Source organism: Rhincodon typus, chromosome 10 (assembly GCF_021869965.1).
Source record: "Rhincodon typus isolate 14 chromosome 10, sRhiTyp1.1, whole genome shotgun sequence".
NCBI classification, from domain to species: Eukaryota; Metazoa; Chordata; class Chondrichthyes; order Orectolobiformes; family Rhincodontidae; genus Rhincodon; species Rhincodon typus.
In genome coordinates this window covers 57,221,366-57,245,081 of record NC_063341.1, presented here as the reverse complement: position 1 = coordinate 57,245,081, position 23,716 = coordinate 57,221,366, and the positions used below count along the sequence as shown (strand labels likewise).

General features: G+C 40.8%; 1 protein-coding gene across 1 annotated transcript in view; it reads left to right on the top strand.

The window, feature by feature from the left end:
- Nucleotides 1-23,716, top strand: part of ptprfa (protein tyrosine phosphatase receptor type Fa) — a 490,838-nt gene that overhangs the window by 433,096 nt on the left and 34,026 nt on the right. The window contains exons 23-24 of the mRNA XM_048601537.1: nt 15,349-15,503; nt 20,252-20,537. Coding sequence (XP_048457494.1) covers nt 15,349-15,503; nt 20,252-20,537 — 441 coding nt within the window. The remainder of the gene's footprint in view (nt 1-15,348; nt 15,504-20,251; nt 20,538-23,716) is intronic.

Sequence of the window (23,716 nt, the reverse complement as noted above, 5' to 3'; positions counted from 1 at the left end):
TTTCACTCAACTTGTGCAGCCTGCACTTCTGCAGATGTGTGAAAGTAATAAGTTTCAGCCTCGCGTGAGCCTCCAATTAAGAGCAGCTAGTTATCTTCTTGTGATGTGAATCAATGTGGCTGAAGGTCAGTTGGGCTGGTCTGACGTAATAGTCTGCAGCAGGATCCTTACAGGCTCAGGTATTGGTCAGAACCATCTCACAGGTCCCAACATGAACAGCTTTCAACAGCTTTACTGAGACATTACAGGAATCCATGAAATCAATTCTGAAAAAGTGTCACTGGACCCATAAAGTTAACTTGCTTTCTCTCCACAGATGTCGCCAGATCTGCTTAGTTTTTCCAGCAATTTCTGATTTTGTTTCTGATTCCAGCATTCTCATTTCTTTGCCTTTTTTATTTATTGAGTTTACAGAGGTTGCTGAATGCAATTTTGTCAGAAAGTGATTAGGAATTTAGAAACTCTCCTGGCAATCAAAATGGCACACAGATCATCTTATTCAATTACATGCAGTCTCTTCAAATATTGTTGTAAACGTTCACAGCTGGGCATTTGGTAAACAGCTCTGATGCTGAATGAAAAAGACTCCAGGGTTCTAATTGTTCAAAACATACTGACAGGTGGATTCACAAGGCATCAGCTTGTCTTTGTCAACCTTTGCCAACTAAAATAATTGCACAAGTAAAATGACAGAAAACCACAGGAACGCTCTACAATGATTTTGAACGTCTACCCTTCCCATCAGGTATGCAAGCTTAAAACTGTTCATAGAATTTTGGGAAGTAGATGCATTTTGGAAGATCCAATTCAAGAGCGAACTATACGGTAAATGGAAAAGCCCTGGGGAAAACTGATGCACAGAGAGATCTGGGTGTTCAGGTCCATTGTACCCTGAAGGTGGCAACGCAGGTCGATAGAGTGGTCAAGAAGGCATACGGCATGCTTTTATTCATCGGACGGGGTATTAAGTACAAGAGTTGGCAGGTCATGTTGCAGTTGTATAGGACTTTGGTTCGACCACATTTGGAATACTGCGTACAGTTCTGGTCGCTACATTACCAAAAGGATGTGGATGCTTTGGAGAGGGTGCAGAGGAGGTTCACGAGGATGTTGCCTGGTATGGAGGGCGCTAGCTGTGAAGAGAGGTTGAGTAGATTAGGATTATTTACATTAGAAAGACGGAGGTTGAGGGGGGACATGATTGAGGTCCACAAAATCATGAGAGGTATAGACAGGGTGGATAGCAAGAAGCTTTTTCCCAGAGTGGGGGACTCAATTACTAGGGGTCACGATTTCAAGGTGAAAGGGGAAAAGTTTAAGGAAGATATGCGTGGAAAGTTCTTTATGCAGAGGGTGGTGGGTGCCTGGAACGCGTTGTCAGCAGAGGTGGTAGAGGCGGGCACGATAGCGTCATTTAAGATGTATCTAGACAGATACATGAATGGGCAGGGAGCAGAAGGATACAGATCCTTGGAAAATAGGCAACACATTTAGATAAAGGATCCGGATCGGCGCAGGCTTGAAGGGCTGAAGGGCCTGTTCCTGTGCTATAATTTTCTTTGTTCTTTGTTCTAGAGTAAATCTAAAGTTCACTAGGAAAATCCCCAGCATGGAGGGATTGTCTGATCAGCCAAGGCTAAACAGGTTTGACTCTATTCACAGAAGAATGTAAGGTAATTTCATTGAAACATATAGGATTCTTACAGGGTTTGACAGGGTAAATGCTGAGCAGACGTTTCTTGTCATGGAGGAGTCTCGGACCAGAGGGCATAGTTTCAGAATAAAAGGACATCAATTTAAGACTGTGAGAGAGGAATTTCTTCTCTTGGAGGGTTATGAGTTTTTGGAACTCCTTGCTACAGAGAGCTGTGGGGGCCGAGTTCATGTGTATATTTAAGACTGGGAGAGATAGATTCTCGATCAGTTGGGTAATCAAGAGTTACAGGGAAAATGCAGGAAAGAGAATATGAGGAATGACGGATCAGCCACAATCCTACTGAATGGCAGAGGAGGTTTGAGGGGCCAAATGGCCTATTCTTGTTCATATTTCTTAAGGTCTTAAATGACAACTCAATTCCATAGCCATATAATAGCTATAAAACTTGACCCAGTGGCTTTAAATAATTTTTTATAGATTACAAATAATTATTCCTTTGGGGCATGTTACAGGAATAGTACTCAATGAACTGTGTTCATATTCATTTTATTTAGATAGAAATTCTGAACATTTTTGCTTCCTGCTAATTCTATGTATTTGTTCGATGCTCTGACTAATCTCTTGCAAACATTTCACGACAGAGGACTACATGGTGTTCTGACAGGTATAGACTATTTATGATTTGCAGCCACATGAAAATATATGAATTAGGTTTTAGATATTTTAATGAACCTGTTCAGACATGTTATGACATCCTTATGCAGCAGGTGACTTCACTTCTTGTGTAAATAGTTAAACAAACAGCTTAATGTAAAATCAATGAACCTCTGCTTTCTAATTTAAATGTAGTTCTGCCATGGATCCCTACAATTCAACACCAGTTCCAGTGATTAAGGATGGAGCTTGCTCCAAGGTACTTAACATTCAACTTTATTTTATAGCTTTCCCCAACACACCCCAGCACCAATCTGCATTGCTTACTTTAGACAACAAAATATGGTTTTGAAACAATGACACTTATTCAGCCTTGAACCCTTAATGACAAACTTTTGAACAAGTAGCTTCCTTGACTCAAGCAGGTCTTTCACATTAACAACATAGTTTTCCTGCACCTTACTTCTAATTTACATGTATTTACTCCAACAAATTCACATTCAAATGAATATCTTTTCTCATGAAGTGTTGCAATCACAGAATTCCTTCAGAGTTGCTGGGTAAAAATTCTGTAATAGCATTGTGGGTCTACCCACAAGGTATGTACTGTTTCAGTTCAAGAGACAGCTCACCAATACCTTCTCAAGGGCAACTAGGGTCAGGCAATAAATGCTAAACAGCCAGCAATGCCCTCATCCCATAAATGAATAAAAAAAAATACAGAATTGTTATGGTGCATAAGGAGGTCATTCAGCCTATCACTGCCTAAACCGGATCTTCAAATGAGCACCATTTCCTAGCGCAAATTAATAGAAGTTTCAAAACATCACTCATTTACAAGCTGGACTAACTGTACTATTGCCCAATAATCTCACAGAAGATCCATTAACTGTATGTGCTCTTCATGTGACTTAATCACAACTAAGGAATCAATTTTTACATGGAATTTTGTTCTCAAATTTCTGTGAGAGGATCCACAGCCAACACACAGGCAGCATAAATTGGCTAGCACGTTGTGCACACACGTGGTACCCTGTTAAATTTGGGAAACGCATTATTGCTACTTTAAATTAATGAGACACAAAATGCAGCTAAATAAAAACCGAAAGAACTGCGGATGCTGTAAATCAGGAACAAAAACAAAGTTGCTGGAAAAGCTCAGCAGGTCTGGCAGCATCTGTGAAGGAAAAAACAGAGTTAAGGTTTCGGGTCCAGTGATTCTCCTCAGTTCTGAGGAAGGGTCACCGGACCTGAAACGTTAACTCTGTTTTTTTTTCACCGATGCTGCCAGACCTGCAGAATGCAGCTATTTGTCTTTTGTTCTAAACTGTGCATAAAAAGGTAAAAGATGGATAATTTTCAAAAAGTAGCAGTTTCAATAATTAACGAAATCTTTTAGGATTTCAGTTAATAATGGCCTTTTTTGTGGGGATAGTGGAGGGGAAGCTTATTTTTAATCAAACACCAATCTGTTTTGGAGTTAGTTCCACCTCTACAATGCATGACGAAAAAGTGGATGTAAAGAATATATGACACCTAAACATTGTTGAGAAGCAGGAAACAAGAGGACACCAATGAAAGTCTATTAGTTAAATTAAGAGTGGACGTAAACATAAAAATAAGGCAGTGAGAACAAGTTAAGTTAAATATAATAGGAACAGGACAAGCATGGGTAACGGTTTAACTTTATTAACAAAGCAAAAATATGACTTTTAGTTAGAGTTACGGTGTTTCAACAGCCTTAATACTCTGGCTCAAATCTAAAGTTACTAACTTAGTCAGGAGAGAGTGATATATCTCTGAACTTGCCAGCAACCTCAAGGTGGACAAAAGACAAACTGACCTCCAGCTCAAATGCATCTTACTTTTGAAAACAATGGGTACGTTCTAGTTTTATATGGTAAATATGATCAATGATAGACAGGATTCCTGCTTGTAAGTCAGCCTGATATATGGGCTTGGGGGTGGACAGTCTGATCACTGATTCTGGGATAGGTGGGCAGGGGTCCAATTCTGGCCACTGCAGGGGAAGGTAATAAAACAGATAAAGCTGGAGAAACTAAGCAGGTTTGGCAGCAACTGTGAAGAGAGAAACAGAATTAACGTTTTGAGTGTGATATGAATTCTTCAGAACTGAATGGGAAAAGGAATGACAATCATCAAGGTGTTCAATTGTTTGTGGGGGGTGTCGGGGGAGGTTGTGATGATAGGGGAGAGAGGTTTGATGGTCTGGGAAGTTGCATTCCTGCTTCTCCTAGTTCATCAGGAGAGTATCCACAGCTGCCCTCACCTTGTTATAGCTGTCATGTTTTCTGATGCTATGGTGAGTGCGTTGGCTGCTCATCCAATGTTCCATATGATTAAAAGTTATGGATTGAAGTTGATTTCCTGACACACTTTTTTGGAATGAACACACTCCACTCAGCATACTCAATCCCATGTTTTCCCATGTTAAATACCTCCATTGTCTTTCATGTATAAATTGTACAGTGTGAATTTCATTTGTATTACATTCTTCTATACAGACTTTCAATCAAATTAAAAGATTTATTTTAAAAACTTCACGGATATGGTATTGGAGTTACAAAGTTTTTATAAAATGTGATTTCATTGATAAGCAGTTAAACTTCAATACCTAAGTTACGAGTCACAGAATGGTTCTTATTTCCTACTTTTGAATCTCATGCAGACAGAATTAGTAATTTTAGAAAGAAAAGAAAAGACAACTGGTGCTTTTCAGAAATAGTAGGAACTGCCAATGCTGGAGAATCTGAGATAACAGAAGAAGGGTGCAGACCCGAAATGTCAGCTTTCCTGCTACTCTAATGCTGGTTGGCCTGCTGTGTTCATCCAGCTCTACACCTTGTTATCTCTGGTGCTTTTCAGTGATTGATATAAACAATGGGATTGTTAAGAGACCTAAAAAAATGTTTTCTGCACACTTTATGATATTTAATAGTTAAAAAGATAGTAGAAGATATAGTTTGGAGTGCTCAGCACATTCATCAGTCCCTTTTAACCAGAGCAAAACCAAGATTATTCAACATTGTGTTTAGTGACAATGACACTCTATGATAAATTTATGTTGACTGCAGCTTTGAGTCGATCAATTCAGCTTTATTAAGTAAATCAATAGCGCACTAAAACTGATTTTCACTGAACATGCATCATCTGAGGATATTAAAGTCTACATAATATACAATCTGTTGACATACAACATTACATTGTTAATCTACTGCAGAATGCATTCTTTTATTTCCTAATTGTTTGATTTACTTATTATTATTATTTGTTCTTTACCCGCATGACGCATTTTTAAATTCTGAGCTTTTTCAACATGATTTCATCAAGTGACAACAGTGAATTTTCTTGTATTGCCCTGCAGCATTTCGTAAAGTGAACTTGGCTAAAGGTTGTTATGTCCTGTTGCGTATATTGCTGCAACAGCTAATTTTAAACTGTTGCAACGGCATTGAAATGTCACCTTCAAAAATGATTCCAATCTACAGCACTGGAAGTGAATAGGGTTTTGTGCATAATATAGATCTATCCTACTTCTCTTTTATGGCCTTTATCCCACATAAAGCAAGTCACTGCAAAGTGGTTTACAAGCTTATTCCCTCAAGAAAATCTTTAAGAGAAGTACTGTCTTGGATGGGCAGAAGGAGAATTTGATGTATACAGTGGCCTTGTCAAGACTGGCCTGCAATGTTTGGTTTAAGGAGATGCACTTAAAAGTGGATACATGAATCAGAATCAGGCTCCTCAAACACACACTTTGACAAGACTGCCGTAACTTGCTAGAAAAGAACTGCCAACCAACCCCAGTTACTGAAAAATTAAATATAAATTCACTGACTAATATCATTTTCAGGCCAAGTCGGTTCAGAGAATGCTGCTCCTTCGAGCGAAGTGTAGGCTGCCGTTTGATCTCAGGAGATTATAATTTGAATTTAATGACAAAAACTAGTGGACCAAAATGTATTCATCTTTTATGAATTTGACAAGTAATTTACAGAACATTGGTCCAATTTTGGCAAGTCACAAATGCAGGTAAATCCATACTATAATGAACTCTAAAAACGTCAACTTGCTTCTGTCTCAGTTTGTTTTAACTGATTGATGCAAACAATGCTGCAATGATACATTTTGATATGGGCAATAACAAATGGCAGTGAAACAGTAACTGTCAATGAAAAACAACAGTTTATGATAGTTGCTGGCTGGCTTGACATGCTCACAAGAGCATAGGACTCAGCAAGGAGAACAGTTAAAAACTCAATTTATACTCTTTAAATTATGCAAATAGAGAGACAGTGACATAGTGGTAAAACTGGTAAGCCAGAGACCCTGGGATTTGAGTTCAAATTCCACCACAGCAGCCTGTGGAATTTAGACTGAATTCATCAATAACACGTAATTTCAGATTTTTTAAAAATTTAATTTCAAAATGGTGCCATGAAATTACCACTGACTGTTGTGAAAATCCATCTGGCTCATTCATCTCCTTGAGCTAAAGGAATCTGCTGCCCTCACCTGGTCTGGTCAACATGTAACTCCAGACCCAGAGTGATTTGGTTGATTCTTAACTGCACTCTGATATTGCTTAGAAAGTCACTGAGTAAAGTCCAAAAGGAATAAAATTGGATAGTACACTTGGCATTGTGTTGAGATTGGGAAACAACAACAGCACACTCAGTTTTGTCAACACTGCAAAGGCCTCCCGACTAAGTTCTGGGGGCTTGTGCCAAAATTGGGAGCAACAGCCTCACACAGTCATACTCATAGAATCATATTTGAAAGCCAAGATCCTAGACACCATTGTCACCATCCCTAAGTATGTCTATCAACAGGGCAGACACAGCAGAAGCAGCAGCACAGTTGCATTCAGTGTGGAAAGAGTTTCCCTTGCGATCCTCATCACTGACCGATCTCAGGTACCAGGTGATGCAGAGGCAAAAAAAAACCCCTCTTAATTATTAGCACCATCAGCTGATGAATTAGTAATCCTACACATTGAACAATATTTGGAGAAGGGTGGCAATGTACAATATGTGCTTTGGGTTGGGACTTCAACATCCATTGAAAGGATGGCTCAGTAGCATCACTACTGGCCAAGTCAGATGAGCCTGCAGAAGGTGGTGAAGGATCCCACAAGGGGAATAAAGCTATTAGACCTTATCCTTATCAATCCAACGGCCACAGATGCACTTATCCATGACAGTTTAGATAGGAGTTACCTCCATATCACATGAAGGGCTGTCTTCAAACTAAATATACCCTCTATCAGGTCGTGTGGCAGTATCACCATGCTGGATGGGATTGATTCAGAATATACATATTGAGTCAGAACATGTCTAGCAGCAGAAAACTGAGCAAACATGAGGCATTGTGGACAACAGCAGCAGAACTGTATTTAACTACAACAGGATCCTCATGGCCCAGCATATCCCTCGCTTTACCATTACTTTGACGACAAGTACCACTTCTTGTTCAATGAAGAATATAGGAGGGTATGCCAAGTGTAGGGATGGGCATTCTTAAAAATTAGGGGGCAACACAGGTAGTGCCAAACAGTGAAAGCAGAATGCAATAGATAGACCTAAGTGATATCACAACCAATGGATCAAATCTGCAGTTCTTTTATAGCCAATACCAAATAGTTGTGGTCAACTGAACAAGTTCCAGAAGAAAGTGACACCTTCAATATCCGTATCTGCAATACGGGAGGAGCCCAATGCATCAGTGCAAAAGACAAGGCTTAAACATTTGCAACCATCTTCAGCCAGAATGCTGCGGGAGTACATCAGGGTAGTTTCTTTGGCTCAACTATCTTCAGCTACATCAATGACCTTTCCTGCATCAAAGGTCAGAATTGGTAATGTACATTGATGACTGCACAATGTTCACTACAATTCATAACTCCTCAGAAACTGAAGCAGCACTTTTTGTTATGCAGCAAGAACTAGACAACAGCCATGCTGCACAAAAGCTAGGCAATGACCATCTTGAACAACACAGAATCTAACCATTTCTTGTTGACATTCAATGGCATGACCATCATTGAATCCTCCACTATTAACATGCTAGGGATTACCATTGAGCAGATATTGAACTGGACCAGTCATTTAAATACTGTGCGTAGAAGATGAACTCAGAGGCTGGGAAATTCTGCTGTGAATAACTCACCTCTGTCTTGCCTGAATGAGTGTGCCTCCAACAATACCAGGACAAAGCAAGCCAGCTGCCTGGGACCTCATCCACCAACCTAAACATTGAATTCCTCCGCAACCAATGCACAGTATGTAATGTAGATGAGATATGCTGCAGGAATTCATCAAGGTTCCTTCAACAACACTTGCAACTTTCATCACATAGAAAAACAAGAGCAGCAGGCATATAGGCTGCAATTCTGCATAACTGTAATGACAGCATAGGTTCTTCAGTATTTACAGCACCAGAGGCCATTCAGCCTGTCCTGCCCATGCTGGCTTTCTTAGTCAGGTAGCTTGGGATCAGGTAGAAAATGTTTGAAAGGTGATGTGCAAGCACGATAAATAATTTTGGACTACAGAACATACTATTGTCTTCTAAGCGGCAATATTAGCTGAAGTTGTAGCAAAGTTGCAATGTTATGCAACTGAGCTATCAGATCTTTCTGTCATCCCAACTCATCACTCACCATCAAGAGGTTTTCCAGCTAATCCCTAGATAACCGATGTGAACAGATTTTAATGTCAGAGTGCTCCAGGACAAGGCAGGTACTGCAATATCTGTTACTGTAGTGACAAAGAGCTGCTGAAAACACTAACTTAGATTAACTTACCCTTGATTTCTCTTCTAGTCTTGTCATCATTACTATCGTGACAGTTCTTTGCTCCCAAACCATTCGCCAAAAATCACTAAGTGTTTCTGGAAGTGGGCCCTGGGTAGCAATGTAGGCATTCTGTTTCCTGTACCCATCAATATAATTGGCGTTCAGGTAGTCACTGCCCGGCACCCCTGTAAAAGTAGAAGCACTCATTAAAATAACTTTGTAATACTTAGTAAAACCTTTTCCTGTGGAAAGAAATGGCAATTCCCTTCCAAGGAACTCTATATATGATCCAAAATCATAGCAATGTAAATAACATTTAAATTTTTCCTTATTTTCTAGACTCCATTCAAACTACAATGTGATAGTTTCTTCATGTAATAATTGCTCCTCATGTTTACCATTAGTGATGAGTCTTGGCAGGCTATTCAGCTGTTGGATCATCACAATGAAATGTCATCACAACCACGTCTAAAAGATATGTGCTTTTCAGTACAGATCAATAATAAACGGTCCCTTTGAACCCTATGGAGATTTTTCATTCTTATCGCAGGCTATGCTATGTGTTATCATCCCAAATGTAATCAACAAACCCTGCAAAAACCAGTGAGCAAACCTGAGACTTCATGGCATGTAATCACAACTAAATATTCAGTGCATTTACTCGTTATGCTCTTGGAGAAACATTTTAATACCATTTATGGCAGTATAATTGGATCACCAACGGGCTAATTTACTGAGAGTTTATTTTATACAAACTGCATGCTACAGCCTTAAAACATGAATGGTAAACACAATTATGAGGATGTAGACATTCTGACTACTGTGCATAACATGCTGATTGTTGTATCTTTAATCATAATAGCCTTTTGCTTACATTCCAACTGACTACCTTGTTTCTCTGACATTAAGATAGAGATTTAAGTACAAGAAGAAATATGATGATGCATAGTCACAAATAAAAAATGAGGGAATAGAATAAATAAATGCATGTTAGGGATACCATTTGTACTATAATAGTGAGTACCAAGTAGTGTAGGTCTCAGCAAGTGGTGCTTTATAATGACTGGCTGGAGTCACACCTACAACAAAGGAATATGGCTGTGGTAGCAGGACACCAATCATCTCAGTCTCAGTTCATTATTGCAGGAGTTAGTCAGGGTGATGTCCGAAGCCCAACCATCTTCAGTTGCATGAGCAGTGGCCGTCCTTCCATCCTAAAGTCAGAATTGGGAACGTTCACCAATTATTGCACAATGCTCAGAACCATTCCTGACTTCCCTGATACCTAAGCAGACTGTATGCATCTGAAGCAAGATCTGGACAGTGCAGTGCAGGTGTCCCCTGCAGTCATCTCCCTCCAAAACAGGTGTACTGTTTTGGATACTGTTGGGGGAGATGGCTCACCAGGGGAAGGCAGCAGTAGCCAGATTCATGGCACCTTGGCTGGCTCTGCTGTACAGAAGGGCGGGAAAAAGAGTGGAAGGGCTATAGTCATAGGGGATTCAATTGTAAGGGGAGTAGATAGGCGGTTCTGTGGTCGAAAACGAGACTCCCGAATGGTATGTTGCCTCCCAGATGCACGGGTCAGGGATGTCTCAGATCGACTGCAGGACATTCTGAAGGGGGAGGGTGAACAGCCAGCTGCCGTGGTGCATATAGGCACCAATGACATAGGTAAAAAACAGGATGAGGTCCTACAAGCAGAATTTAGGGAGTTAGGAGCCAAGGTAAAAAGTAGGACCTCAAAGGTAGTAATCTCAGGATTGCTACCAGTGCCACGTGCTAGTCAGAGTAGAAATGAAAGAATATGCAGGATAAATGAGTGGCTGGAGAGATGGTGCAGGAGGTAGGGGTTCAGATTTTTGGGACACTGGGACCGGTGCTGGGGGACGTTGGACTATTACAAATCGGACGGTCTACACCTAGGCAGGACTGGAACCAATGTCCTAGGGGGTGCTTTTGCTAACGCCGTTGGGAAGGGTTTAAACTAATGTGGCAGGGGGATGGGAACCAAATGAGGAGGTTAGTGGATATTAAGGAGGTAGTAAGTAAAGCCTGTAAGGAACTAGATAATGAAGTCAGTGTGACTAAGGGGAAGAGTAGGCAGAGACCAGATGATGAACGCAAAAGGACAGGTGGTCTGAGGTGCATTTGTTTTAATGCAAGAAGTGTAGTAGGTAAGGCAAATGGACTTGGGGCTTGGATTAGTACCTGGGAGTATGATGTTAATGCTATTACTGAGACTTGGTTGAGGGAAGGGCAAGATTGACAACTAAATATCCTAGGATATAGATGCTTCAGGCAGGATAGAGTGGGAGGTAAAAGGGGTGGGGGAGTTGCATTACTGGTAAAAGAGGATATCACAGCTGTGCTGAAGGAGGGCACTATGGAGGTCACGAGCAGTGAGGCAATATGGGCAGAGGTCAGAAATAGGAAGGGTGCGGTAACAATGTTGGGACTGTACTACAGGCCTCCCAGCAGCGAGTGTGAGATAGAGGTACAAATATGTCGACAGATTATGGAAAGATGTAGGAGCAACAGGGTGGTGGTGATGGGAGATTTTAATTTTCCAACATTGACTGGGATTCACTTAGTGTTAGGGGTTTAGATGGAGCAGAATTTGTATGAAGCAGCCAGGAGGGTTTTATAGAGCAGTATGTAAATAGTCCAACACGGGAAGGGGCCATACTGGACCTGGTGTTGGGGAATGAGCCCAGACAGGTGGTTGAAGTTTCAGTAGGGGATTACTTTGGGAATAGTGATCACAATTCCGTAAGTTTCAGAATTCTGATGGACAAAGACAAGAGTGGTCCTAAAGGAAGAGTGCTAAATTGGGGGAAGGCTAACTATAGCAAAATTCGGCAGTAACTGGGGAATGTGGATTGGGAGCAGCTGTTTGAGGGTAAATCCACATTTGCTATGTGGGAGGCTGTTAAAGAGAGGTTGATTAGAGCGCAGGGCAGACATGTACCTGTGAAAATGAGGGATAGAATGGGCAAGGTTAGGGAACCATGGATGACAGGTGAAATTGTGAGACTAGCGAAGAGGAAAAAGGAAGCATACATAAGGTCTAGGCGACTGAAAACAATCGAAGCTTTGGAAGAATATCGGGAAAGTAGGACCAATCTGAAACGAGGAATTAAGAGGGCTAAAAGGGGTCATGAAATATCTTTAGCAAACAGGGTTAAGGAAAATCCCATGCCTTTTATTCGTACATAAGAAGCAAGAGGGTAACTAGAGAAAGGGTTGGCCCACTCAAGGACAAAAGAGGGAAGTTATGTGAGGAGTCAGAGAAAATGAGTGAGATTCTTAATGAGTACTTTGCATCGGTATTCACCGAGGAGAGGGACATGACGGATGTTGAGGTTAGGGACAGATGTTTGACTCTCTAGGTCAAGTTGGCATAAGGAGGGGGGATGTGTTGGGTATTCTAAAAGGCATTAGGGTGGACAAGTCCCCAGGTCTGGATGGGATCTATCGCAGGTTACTGAGGGAAGCGAGAGAGGAAATAGCTGGGGCCTTAACAGATATCTTTGCAGCATCCGTGAGCATGGGAGAGTTCCTGGAGGACTGGAGAATTGCTACTGTTGTTTCCTTGTTTAAGAAGGGTAGCAAGGATAATCCAGGTAATTACAGACCGGTGAGCCTGACGTCAGTGGTGGGGAAGCTGCTGGAGAAGATACTGACGGATAGGATCTATTTACATTTGGAAGAAAATGGGCTTATTAGTGATAGGCAGCATGATTTTGTGCAGGGAAGGTCATGTCTTACCAGTCTTACCAACTTGATAGAATTCTTTGAGGAAGTGACAAAGTTGATAGATGAGGGAAGGGCTGTAGATGTCATATACATGGACTTCAGTAAGGCGTTTGATAAGGTTCCCCATGGTAGGCTGATGGAGAAAGTGAATTCGCATGGGGTCCAGGGTGTACTAGCTAGATGGATAGAGAACTGGCTGGGCAACAGGAGACAGAGAGTTGTAGTGGAAGGGATTTTCTCAAAATGGAGAACTGTGACCAGTGGTGTTCCACAGGGATCCATGTTGGGACCACTGTTGTTTGTGATATACATAAATGATCTGGAGGAAGGTATAGATGGTCTGATTAGCAACTTTGCAGATGACACTAAGATTGGTGGAGTAGCAGATAGTGAAGGGGACTGTTCGAGAATGCAGCAGAATATAGATAGATTGGAGAGTTGGGCGGAGAAATGGCAGATGGAGTTCAATCCAGGCAAATGCGAGGTGATGCATTTTGGAAGATCCAATTCAAGAGCGAACTATATGGGAAATGGAAAAGCCCTGGGGAAAACTGATGCACAGAGAGATCTGGGTGTTCAGGTCCATTGTACCCTGAAGGTGGCAACGCAGGTCGATAGAGTAATCAAGAAGGCGTACAGCATGCTTTTATTCATCAGACGGGGTATTGAGTACAAGAGTTGGCAGGTCACGTTACAGTTGTATAGGACTTTGGTTCGACCACATTTGGAATACTGCGTACAGTTCTGGTCACCACTTTAACAAAAGGATGTGGATGCTTTGGAGAGGGTGCAGAGGAGGTTCACAAGGATGTTGCCTGGTATGGAGGGCGCTAGCTATGAAGAGAGGTTGAGTAGATTAGGATCATTTACATTAGAAAGTCGGAGGTTGAGGGGGGACCTGATTGAGATCTACAAAATCATGAGAGGTATAGACAGGGTGGATAGCAAGAAGCTTTTTCCCAGAGTGGGGGACTCAATTACTAGGGATCACGATTTCAAGGTGAGAGGGGAAAAGTTTAAGGGAGATATGCATGGAAAGTTCTTTATGCAGAGGGTGGTGGGTGCCTGGTACGCGTTGCCAGTGGAGGTGGTAGAGGCGGGCACGATAGCGTCATTTAAGATGTATCTAGACAGATACATAAATGGGCAGGGAGCAAAGGGATACAGATCCTTGGAAAATAGGCGACAGGTTTAGATCGAGAATCTGAATCGGCGCATGCTTGGAGGGCCAAAGGGCCTGTTCCTGTGCTGTAATTTTCTTTGTTCTTTGTTCTTTGAAATGCAAGTTATGATTTTTAAAATTCCCTTAATTCTAGAACTCTCCCAATGAACTGGAATGTGTAAATCTAATAAGATATGAGGGAAAGAGATAACTGAGAATAATTTTTTGAAGGCATGACAGGACGAAAACAGGATGTTTCCCCGGCTGGTGACTCCAAACACATACTACTTATTATCTCAGTAAAAGGGGCAGGCTAGTTAAGACTGAGATAAGGAGAAATTTCTTTACTCAGGTGCTAGTGAATCTTTGGAATTCTCCATGTCAGAGGGCTATGGAAGTTCATTCTTTAAACATGTTCAGTTCAGAAATTGATGGGTTTCTGGAGATGAATGACAATAAAGAATACGAAAATAGTGCAAAAAAATGGCATTGAGGAATTGATCAGCCATGATATGAAATGGGCTGAATGGGCTATTCCTCTTCCTATGTTTCCTTTATCACTTGTTGTGAAAATGCTGACTATTATTACTAAGGGAGCTTTTAAATGGCTTAAAAAAAAAAGTGTGACCAGAGTCAGCATGGTTGTATGAAAGGAAATACATTATTGACAAATATGTTACTTTAAGACTGTGTCTTTTTATTTGTCTGTGTTTTCGATTGTGGACTGAAATGGGACTAATTGTGGATTGAAAAATAAAAGGTTGTGGAAAGTCTTACTGCAAGTTTTAAAACAGCAAGTTACCTGACACCCATTGTAAGTGCTGTTTCCACTGGTGTTTTGTTCAAGTAGTGGTGGAGGTTACTACAGATGAAATGGAGGCAGGGGATGTGTATAAAGAGAGATTCGCCAGCAAATGTAGCTGACTGGTCTGTGAAAAGATGACTAGTTATAGAGTCATAGAAATGTACAGCATGGAAACAGACCCTTCGGTCAAACTCATCCATCCCAAGTTGTCGATGACAAAAGCCTTCTGGCCGCTAACAACTATGCCATTGGCTCCTAGGTGTCTGAACCGCTTGTAACCAGTCAGGAACGACCAGTCCTCTTGATCTTTGCAATCCAAGACTGCCCCTCCAATCTGTGACGTTAGGTATATTTATTTTTGACCTGTAGAAAGATGACAGATTGTGTTAGTTAGAGATCCTGGAAAAGGTTATATCTGTAACCTTGTACCAAATGTAATTGCTCTTAGACAGTTTCAATCACACGTCAGTTCATAAATCCCCTTTGGTCAACAGAATGGCTCGAGTGAGAAACGGGAAGTGCGTCAGTTCCAGTTCATGGCTTGGCCAGACCATGGTGTTCCAGAATACCCTACACCAATATTGGCATTCCTAAGGAGAGTTAAAGCATGCAATCCCCCAGATGCCGGTCCTATGGTGGTTCACTGCAGGTACGTGGAATTGAAATGTAGCAAACTTTGTTTCAACTGGCATCTTAAGAACTGGCACTCTCAATAAACTGGCAAAAATTCTCCACCTCAAACACCACAATGTTTGCTGTATTTTTCTGTCCAGTTGTTTTAGTGCTTTAATATATTTACCTCAATGTAATAAAGTTGTTGTTCAATCAAATAGCCACATGAAATGTCAACAGTTGATTCAATTTCAAGTCAATTTCTCCTCAGATACTGTGATCTACTGCGATGTCCAAGTAGTCAGTTGAGAGTGCTAGAATACAAAAGCAGAGATGCACTGATGAGGCTGTATAAGGCTCTGGTCAGACCGCATTTGGAATATTGTGAGCAGTTTTGAGCCCCATATCTAAGGAAGGATGTGCTGGCATTGGAAGGTGTCCAGAGGAGGTCGACAAGAATGATCCCAGGGAAGAAGAGATTGAGGACTCTGGGTCTGTAGTTGATGGAGTTTAGAAGGATGAGGGGAATGTGATTGGAACTTACAGAATACTGACAGGCCTGAATAGAGTGGACAGCGAGAAGATGTTTCCAATACTAGGAGAGACTAAGACCCGAAGGCACAGCCTCAGAAGTTCATAGAGTCCCTATAGTATGGAAGGAGGCCACCTGCACGAACTCCCCCAAAGAGTGTGCCACCCAGCGCCTTACCTTATCTCTGTAACGCCACATTTACCATGGTTAATCCATCTAGCCTGTGCCTTCCTGGACACTTTGGACAACTTATCATGGCCAGTCTACCTAACCTGCACATCTTTGGACTGTGGTGCAAACCGGAGCACCCAGAGGGAACTCACACAGACAGCCACCCAAGGCTGGAATCAGACCCAGGTCCCTAGCGCTCTGAGGCAGCAGTACTAACCACTGAGGCACCATTCCGCCTTCACTCAGATTGAAGGGACAACCCTTTAGACTTGAGATGAGGAGGAATTTCTTCATCCAGAGGGTGGTTAGTCTGTGGAGCTCATATGTAATTCATATATATATACACGTATCAGTCATGATCGAATGGCAATGCAGAATCGATGGGCCAAATACCTTAATTCTGCTCCTATATCATAGGGTCTTATGGTCCCTGTATTAAAACAAAGGACATACATTTGTATTTTTTAAATTTACTCAAAAAATGGGCAATTCTGCAAGATTGCATTAATTACCCATTCCTGTTGTTCCTTGGGAAGATGGTAGTGGACCACCTTTTAAAGTCTCCGTGTGAAGATATTCTTAGATAAGGAATTCCAGGATATTGCTTCAATGGTGCTGTGGCCAAGCAATAATACTGTTCTTCACACCGCTGTGCTATTGTCTGTTATTTTGTGGTGGTTGGGAGGTGTAGTGTTGTGCTTAAAAATATCTTCAAAACCAGACCATTAAAGGTCAATGAGCAATTGAAGGAAAATGGAAAAGAACATGCAAAACAGGCCTAATGCAAAAACAGCCTGTTTTGACTGGGGAAACTGCTTGACCTTGAGTGTAAGTGGTAACCAGCCGTTTGTGCCGTCTACATAGGGGCATTTGGACTTGTTTTTCACCTACTTTTGAGGGCTGGAAAAGTACTGCAGTCATTATAAAATGGAGATTCAGCATGTAAACTTAGATTCAGAATATTATTATTAATGAGATTGGGTTCATGAGACCAGGGCCATGGACTTTTCACCGTCAATCTGGGGTTTGTGAGACTGTTGCAATGGAATCTGAGAAGCAGCTCTGAGTGCCATTGTTTCCAAAGTTGCTGATGGATAGAAGGCAGTGTGAGACTCACTTGTTTGTGTGTGTGTATATATTATGTAGTTTAAGCTAATAGATTCACTCATTAATTTGCATTTGTCTCTGATATATATTAAGTAGATTAAGCTAATTAATTTGCTTCATATTTAAGTGCAGGTGTCTTCTTGTATTTATTTTGATCAGTCCTTAAAGAACTCATTAGGTACTTTCAGCTTAGCAATACAAAGGTGCTATCAAAGAGTAAACCAGTTAAAACAGTATGCCAGACTCTTGACTGATCTAGCAGATATGACAATTATACAGCTGATGCAATTGAATTTCTGGTCACTGGTAACCCAGGAATGTTGATAGCTGGGGATTTTTGCAATAATGCCATTGAATGTTAAAGACAGATGATTAGACTCCTATTCTGATGGTCATTCCCTGGTTCTTGCTGTACAGAGATATTATTTTCCATTTCAATCAAGCCAAGGCCTAATTGTGTCTCAACCTTGCTGTATGGACTGCTTTGTTACCTGAGGAATTACAAATGTGGCTGAGATATCACATTTCTGATATAATTTATAAATAATGCTGAAAATGGATGTGCTTCAGATCAGTCAGGATAAAGTCTTACTTTTTGTGCAACGTATGATTTCAGTTGAAGTAATCTCCAGTAAAGATGACTTAGAACAACTGTATAGTATGTTGGTGAGAATACAATTTGGAGTATTTTGCATAGCTTTGGTCCCCATTTCTGTGGAAGGAGATACATGCCTTTGAGGGATTGCAGTGGATATCCACCAGACTAATCTCTGTGATGCCAGGTAATTCTACCGAGGAGAGATTGAGTTAACTGGACCTATATTCAAAAGTGAGAGGTAATCTCATTGAAACTTGGGAAATTCTTAAAGAGTGTGACAAGGTGCATGTGTTTTCTGGCTCGTGAGTCCAGAACCCAAGGGGCATAGTCTATGAATAAGGAATAGGCCATTTAAATATGAGGTGAGGAAGAATCTCTTCATTCAGAGGGTGATGAATCTTTGGAACTCTGTGCACCAGAGGGCTGGGAAAGATCAATCATTGAGGGGAGAGGTGATGGCCTCATGGTATTATCGCTAGACTGTTAATTTAGAGACCCAGATAATGTTCTGGGTACCTGGGTTCAAATCCTGCCACGGCAGATGGTTGAGTTTGAATTCAATAAATATCTGGAATTAAGAATCTAACAATGACCATGAATCCATTGTTGATTGTCAGGAAAAACCCATCTGGTTCACTAATGTCCTTTAGGGAAGGAAACTGCCATTCTTAGCTGGCCTGGCCTACATGTGACTCCAGACCCACAGCAATGTGGTTGACTCTTAACTGCTTGCTGGGCAATTAGGGATGGGCAACAAATGCTGCCTAGCCAGCGACGCCCCTCATCCTGTGAATGAATACAGTAAAATGTTCAGTCAAGAGCTACCTGGAGACTCACAACATCAATATGTAGGATATAATGCAGGAAAACATTGAGGTAGCCATGATCTGATTGAAAGACATAGTAGGCTCAACAGGCTGAATGTCCTACTGCCATTGTTATGTTCTATGTTCAGCTGCCAGAGAGTTTTCTCCCGAGCCCCATTGACTTCAGTTTTACTAGGGCTCCTTGGTGCCACACTCATTTTAATGCTGCCTTGATATCAAAGGCAGTCACTCTGCTTTGTTTTTAGAATTGCAAAATTTGTTTGTCCATGTTTGAACCAAGGCTATAATAAGGTCTGGAGCTGAGTGGTTCTGATGGAACACAATCTGAAAATTAGTGAACATGTTATTGATGAGTCAGTGACAATTGATAGCACCATGGACAACTTCTTGCATAACTTTGTTTCTGGGTTGGTAGTAGGTTGAGTCAGATTTCTGGACAAAACACAATCTGTGAAGTTTTGCACAGATATGGTATATGGTAGTGTTATTGCTGTTCTGCATTAGCTTGGTTAGAGGTTTGACTAATGGTGGAGCAAAGGTCTTCGCTTGATACAGAAAATGCTGTTGGGGCCCTGTAACTTTTACTGCATCCACCTGCAGTCAGCTATTGCTTAATGTTAGGTGGCATGAATTACAGTAAATTATAGTATTTCCAATGTGTGCTGGATCTCCGAAATCTCTTCATGTCCAATCAAAGAATTGTAGTCAGAGACTAGTGCAAACCCTGTGTGACTCTTTGGTAAACCTTGCCTCTCTTAATCAAGCTATACTTCAGGTACTTGAGTGCAACGTTTAGCTGGTGCAGTATCGAGTGAGCGCTGTATTATTGGAGATGAAGTCTATCAAATGAGACATTAAACTGAGGACCCTCTGCCGATTTGAGCAGATTAATGGCACTATTTCAAGAGCAGGTGAATTATCCTAGGTGTGCTGGCTAATTGGAATTCCTCAACCAAATTGGATAGACACGGGACTGGCACTAGGGAGCCATTACAAGCACTTGCATGGAAATGGTTATGGACAAAACAACTGCAATCTGCTCAATAAGGCCCCTGTTCACCAACTCTTTCCTTGCTATCAATCTGGAGTCACACCAATTTTCAACCTAAAAATGAGCTCACTGTGGGGAAAAGTGTGGAAAGCACTATACGAAAGCCATCATGCACAGCAAGGTGGCACAAAACATACCATGATAAATTACCAGAACTTTATTTTGGTATGCGGATTGAAATAGAAGTTACCTTGCCTTATGAAAACTCCAACATAAACAAGCAGATGAGTCCAATTTAACATCTCAGTCGAAAGCACATAACATTGCAGTGCTCCTTCATGACTGGACTAAAGAGTCAGCCTAGATTATGTGCTGAAGTCCTCTGACCTTCTTAGAGGTTACAATGTTGCCAGTGAGCCAAGAAGCTTGACACTTAAAGCACTGTTGCTGTTTTCTAAAATGTTTTCAGAGTTTGAACTTATTTCAAGGAATTAGATCAACCATTCTTGCCATAAATGATTTAATATTTCATGATGAATGTGCCTTCTCTTCTGCGCAGTGCTGGCGTGGGTCGAACTGGCTGCTTTATTGTGATCGATGCCATGCTAGAACGGATTAAACATGAGAAGACAGTCGATATCTATGGTCATGTCACCTGCATGAGAGCACAGCGAAATTACATGGTACAAACAGAAGATCAGTATATCTTCATTCATGAGGCCCTCCTCGAGGCAGCAACATGTGGAAACACAGAAGTTCCAGCAAGAAATCTTTTTGCCCATATACAGAAACTTGGCCAAGTTCCACCAGCAGAGACAGTCTCAGCCATGGAGCTGGAATTCAAGGTCAGTGCTACAACTAACGTATAGGCTTTATTCATCGGCATAACACGTGATGTGATCACTTTAATTGATCATTCAACTGGTAATGACAGAAACTATTAAAACACATTGGAAATATTAAATGTGTAATATTTCCTAATTGATGCTTCCCCTCATTTCACTTTGAGTGCTTGAACAAAATCTAGCCTGGCGTTGATTCATTCAGTGATTATTTCTTCCCTCCACCCTTTCTCCGCATAGCTCAGTGATAACATGACTGAGAACAACAATGTTGAATTCTGGAACCTACATCCTACGCACTACCACACTCGTCTGCCCTGAACATGTTATGTTGCATTATATTGTGAAGAAGAAAACAAATGTTGTCTTGACATCATAGAAATATCAGTGCAGGAATTACTATTTAACACCTCAGTTCTCTATCAGAACTCAGGCAGCACAGTGGCTCAGTGATTAGCACTGCAGCCTCACAGCTCCAGGGGCCTGGGTTCAATTCCAGCCTCCGGTGACTGTGTGGGGTTTGCACGTTCTTCCCGTGTCCACATGGGTTTCAGCCAGGTGCTCCAATTTCCTCCAAGAGTCCAAAGATGTGCAGATTAAGTGTTTTGGCCATGCTAACTTGTCTGTCGTGTCCAGGAATGTGTAGGCTAGGTGGATTAGCCATGGTAAATAAGGGACAGGGTGGATGATGTGTTCTTTGGAGGGTCAATGCAGACTCAATGGGCCAAATGGCCTCTTCCCACCTTATTGGGCTTCTATATTCCTAGAATTGTCTATCTTTATTGTATTTCTGTCATTACTTTTAATCTTCAAATATTTATCTAACTTCCCTTGAATCATAATAATCGACTTTGCATGTGGACCTGGCAATGCATTCCATATTCTACTGAATCTTTTCATGAAAAGTGACTAACCTCACCTTTCTGTAGCTTATACAGATCCCATATTTGTGCTGTCCCAGTTAGTAATTTGTATTAATCTTGCACAACCTTACATCTATTCAAAATGCATTTGCGTTGTGAAAGATTCCCATTCTTTGTTTTTCTTCACTGAAATACAGTTATAATTTTTCAACTTTGGCAAATCTGAAAGTCCTCTTGAATTTGTGTTGAGCAATTATTTGTGCTGTGATGCCCAAAGTAAAGGCTTCATGCGAACTACTGCAGTCTGAATGTAAAAGTGACAAGGATCATTAATGATGGTTTTCTGGAACACTCTTCTTGAGCATTCATAAATGGTCTTTATATGAAGGCTCAATTACATCCAGTCGTCTACAGCCAATTTAATACAAAAACAAAATACTGTAAGAATTTTCTCAATGTAGAAGTGATTACAGCTAGAGAAATGTCTAGAAGTAACTAAATTTGAAAATCAAATATAAATCATTTGGACAGGGTTGAAAAATGCTATTTTTGGTTCTCACAATATATTTCAAAAGTATCTTCTTCTAGGCATTTCAGCATATTTGGTCCTTTTTGAAAAAATATTTTGAAGCATTTCACTGCATAAGTAACTGCCAATAAATGTAACATGAAATAGCACAGCTAAGGGAGATAAAGAGGGTGAATCTAAACAGGAGGTTTCAGTTCAGATTTCAAGTTCAATTTCAGTTTCAATTCAATTCACTTGTTAAAAATTGTATACAAGTTGTTAATAAAGATTAATAATACTGTAATGAAAACTTAGAGCAATGTAAAGAGTAGGAATAATGTTTCCTTGATCAAGTGTTGAGAAAAGAGTTGAAGAATACTTATTCAAGACCGGTGTTTTATTTAGAAAATTGTACATTACTGTGTTTTATAATTCTCCCTTCTGTATATAAGGAAGACCAAGAAGTGGAAAAGCTATTAAACTGCCAATCAATGATACTTCAGTGAAACTACATTTTGAAAAATTGCTATATTCAGTGCGTCAAGAATCTTTGAGAGCCTAGAGGAAAAAAAGCCTCAATGCTTTTCAGAAATTGATTCATAATTGTTTTGTGTTTTATGCTGTTTAAGTATGAAGCATTCCCATTAATGAAATTGCAGAATGGGTGTGCAATTCACAATATCAATATAGAAAAATGGGAGTAGGTTGTGGGAGGAAAAATGAATTGCACATGCCCCTTGGAAAATAACTATCTACATTCGGTTAGAGGGCTGGCAAATACACAAAACATGAAAGTAGTGACACAGGTTATTGAGGGCATATTTTACAAAAATAATTTCTAGAGGAAGAGAATCGAAAAACAGGGAAGCTATATTTTCTGAAGAAGGGTCTAGACCTGAAACGTCAGCTTTCCTGCTCCTCTGATGCTGCTTGGCCTGCTGTGTTCATCCAGCTCTAACATTGTTGTCTCAGATTCTCCAGCATCGCAGTTCCTACTATCTCTGAAGCTATATTAAACTTGTTGAGAATTTCACTTAGGACACACTTGGACTACTTTTTTTCATCCATGGCATGTGAGTGTTGCTGGCTGGATCAGCATTTATTGCCCATCCCTAATTGCCCTTGAGAAAGTGCTGGTAACCTGCATTGTTGAACCGCTGTAGTCCAATTGATATAAATAGTTGAGGAGGAAGTTCCAAGATTTTGACCCAGTCGCAGTGAAGAAATAGCAATGTATTTCCAAGTTAGGATGGTCTGTGACTTGGAGGGGACCTTGCATGTGCTATTTTTCCCATGTATCTGCTGCCCTTTTAGATTGTTGTGGTCCTGGGTCTAGAGTCCAAATCTAATCTCATATTATAAAAATAGAGGCTCGGCAGAAGGTACAGCAATGCTTACTGATATACTACCAGAAATGAGATGTTAAATCTTTCAACAAATATGGAAAGGCTGATATTGTATGTCAGGAAAAGAAAAGGCCGAGGACTGAGCTGAAGTGGATGGTTTAAGATAATGCCAACGTTTTATTGTATAGGCACAGAGTAACCACGGTGAGGTGCTGGAGGACTGGAAGGTGGCTAATGTTATCCCTTTATTTAAGAAAGTTCCCAGGCTTCTCCTTACAGCCTGTAGACTTGTGAGCCTGACATTTGTGGTGGGTAAGTTGTTGGAGGTGATTCTAAAAGATAGGATTTGCATTTGGAGAGGGAAGGACTGATTAGGGATTGTCAGCATGGTTTTATGCAAGGGAAATCGTGTCTCAAACTTGATTGAGTTTTTTAAAGAAAGAAACCAAAAAGATTAATGATGAT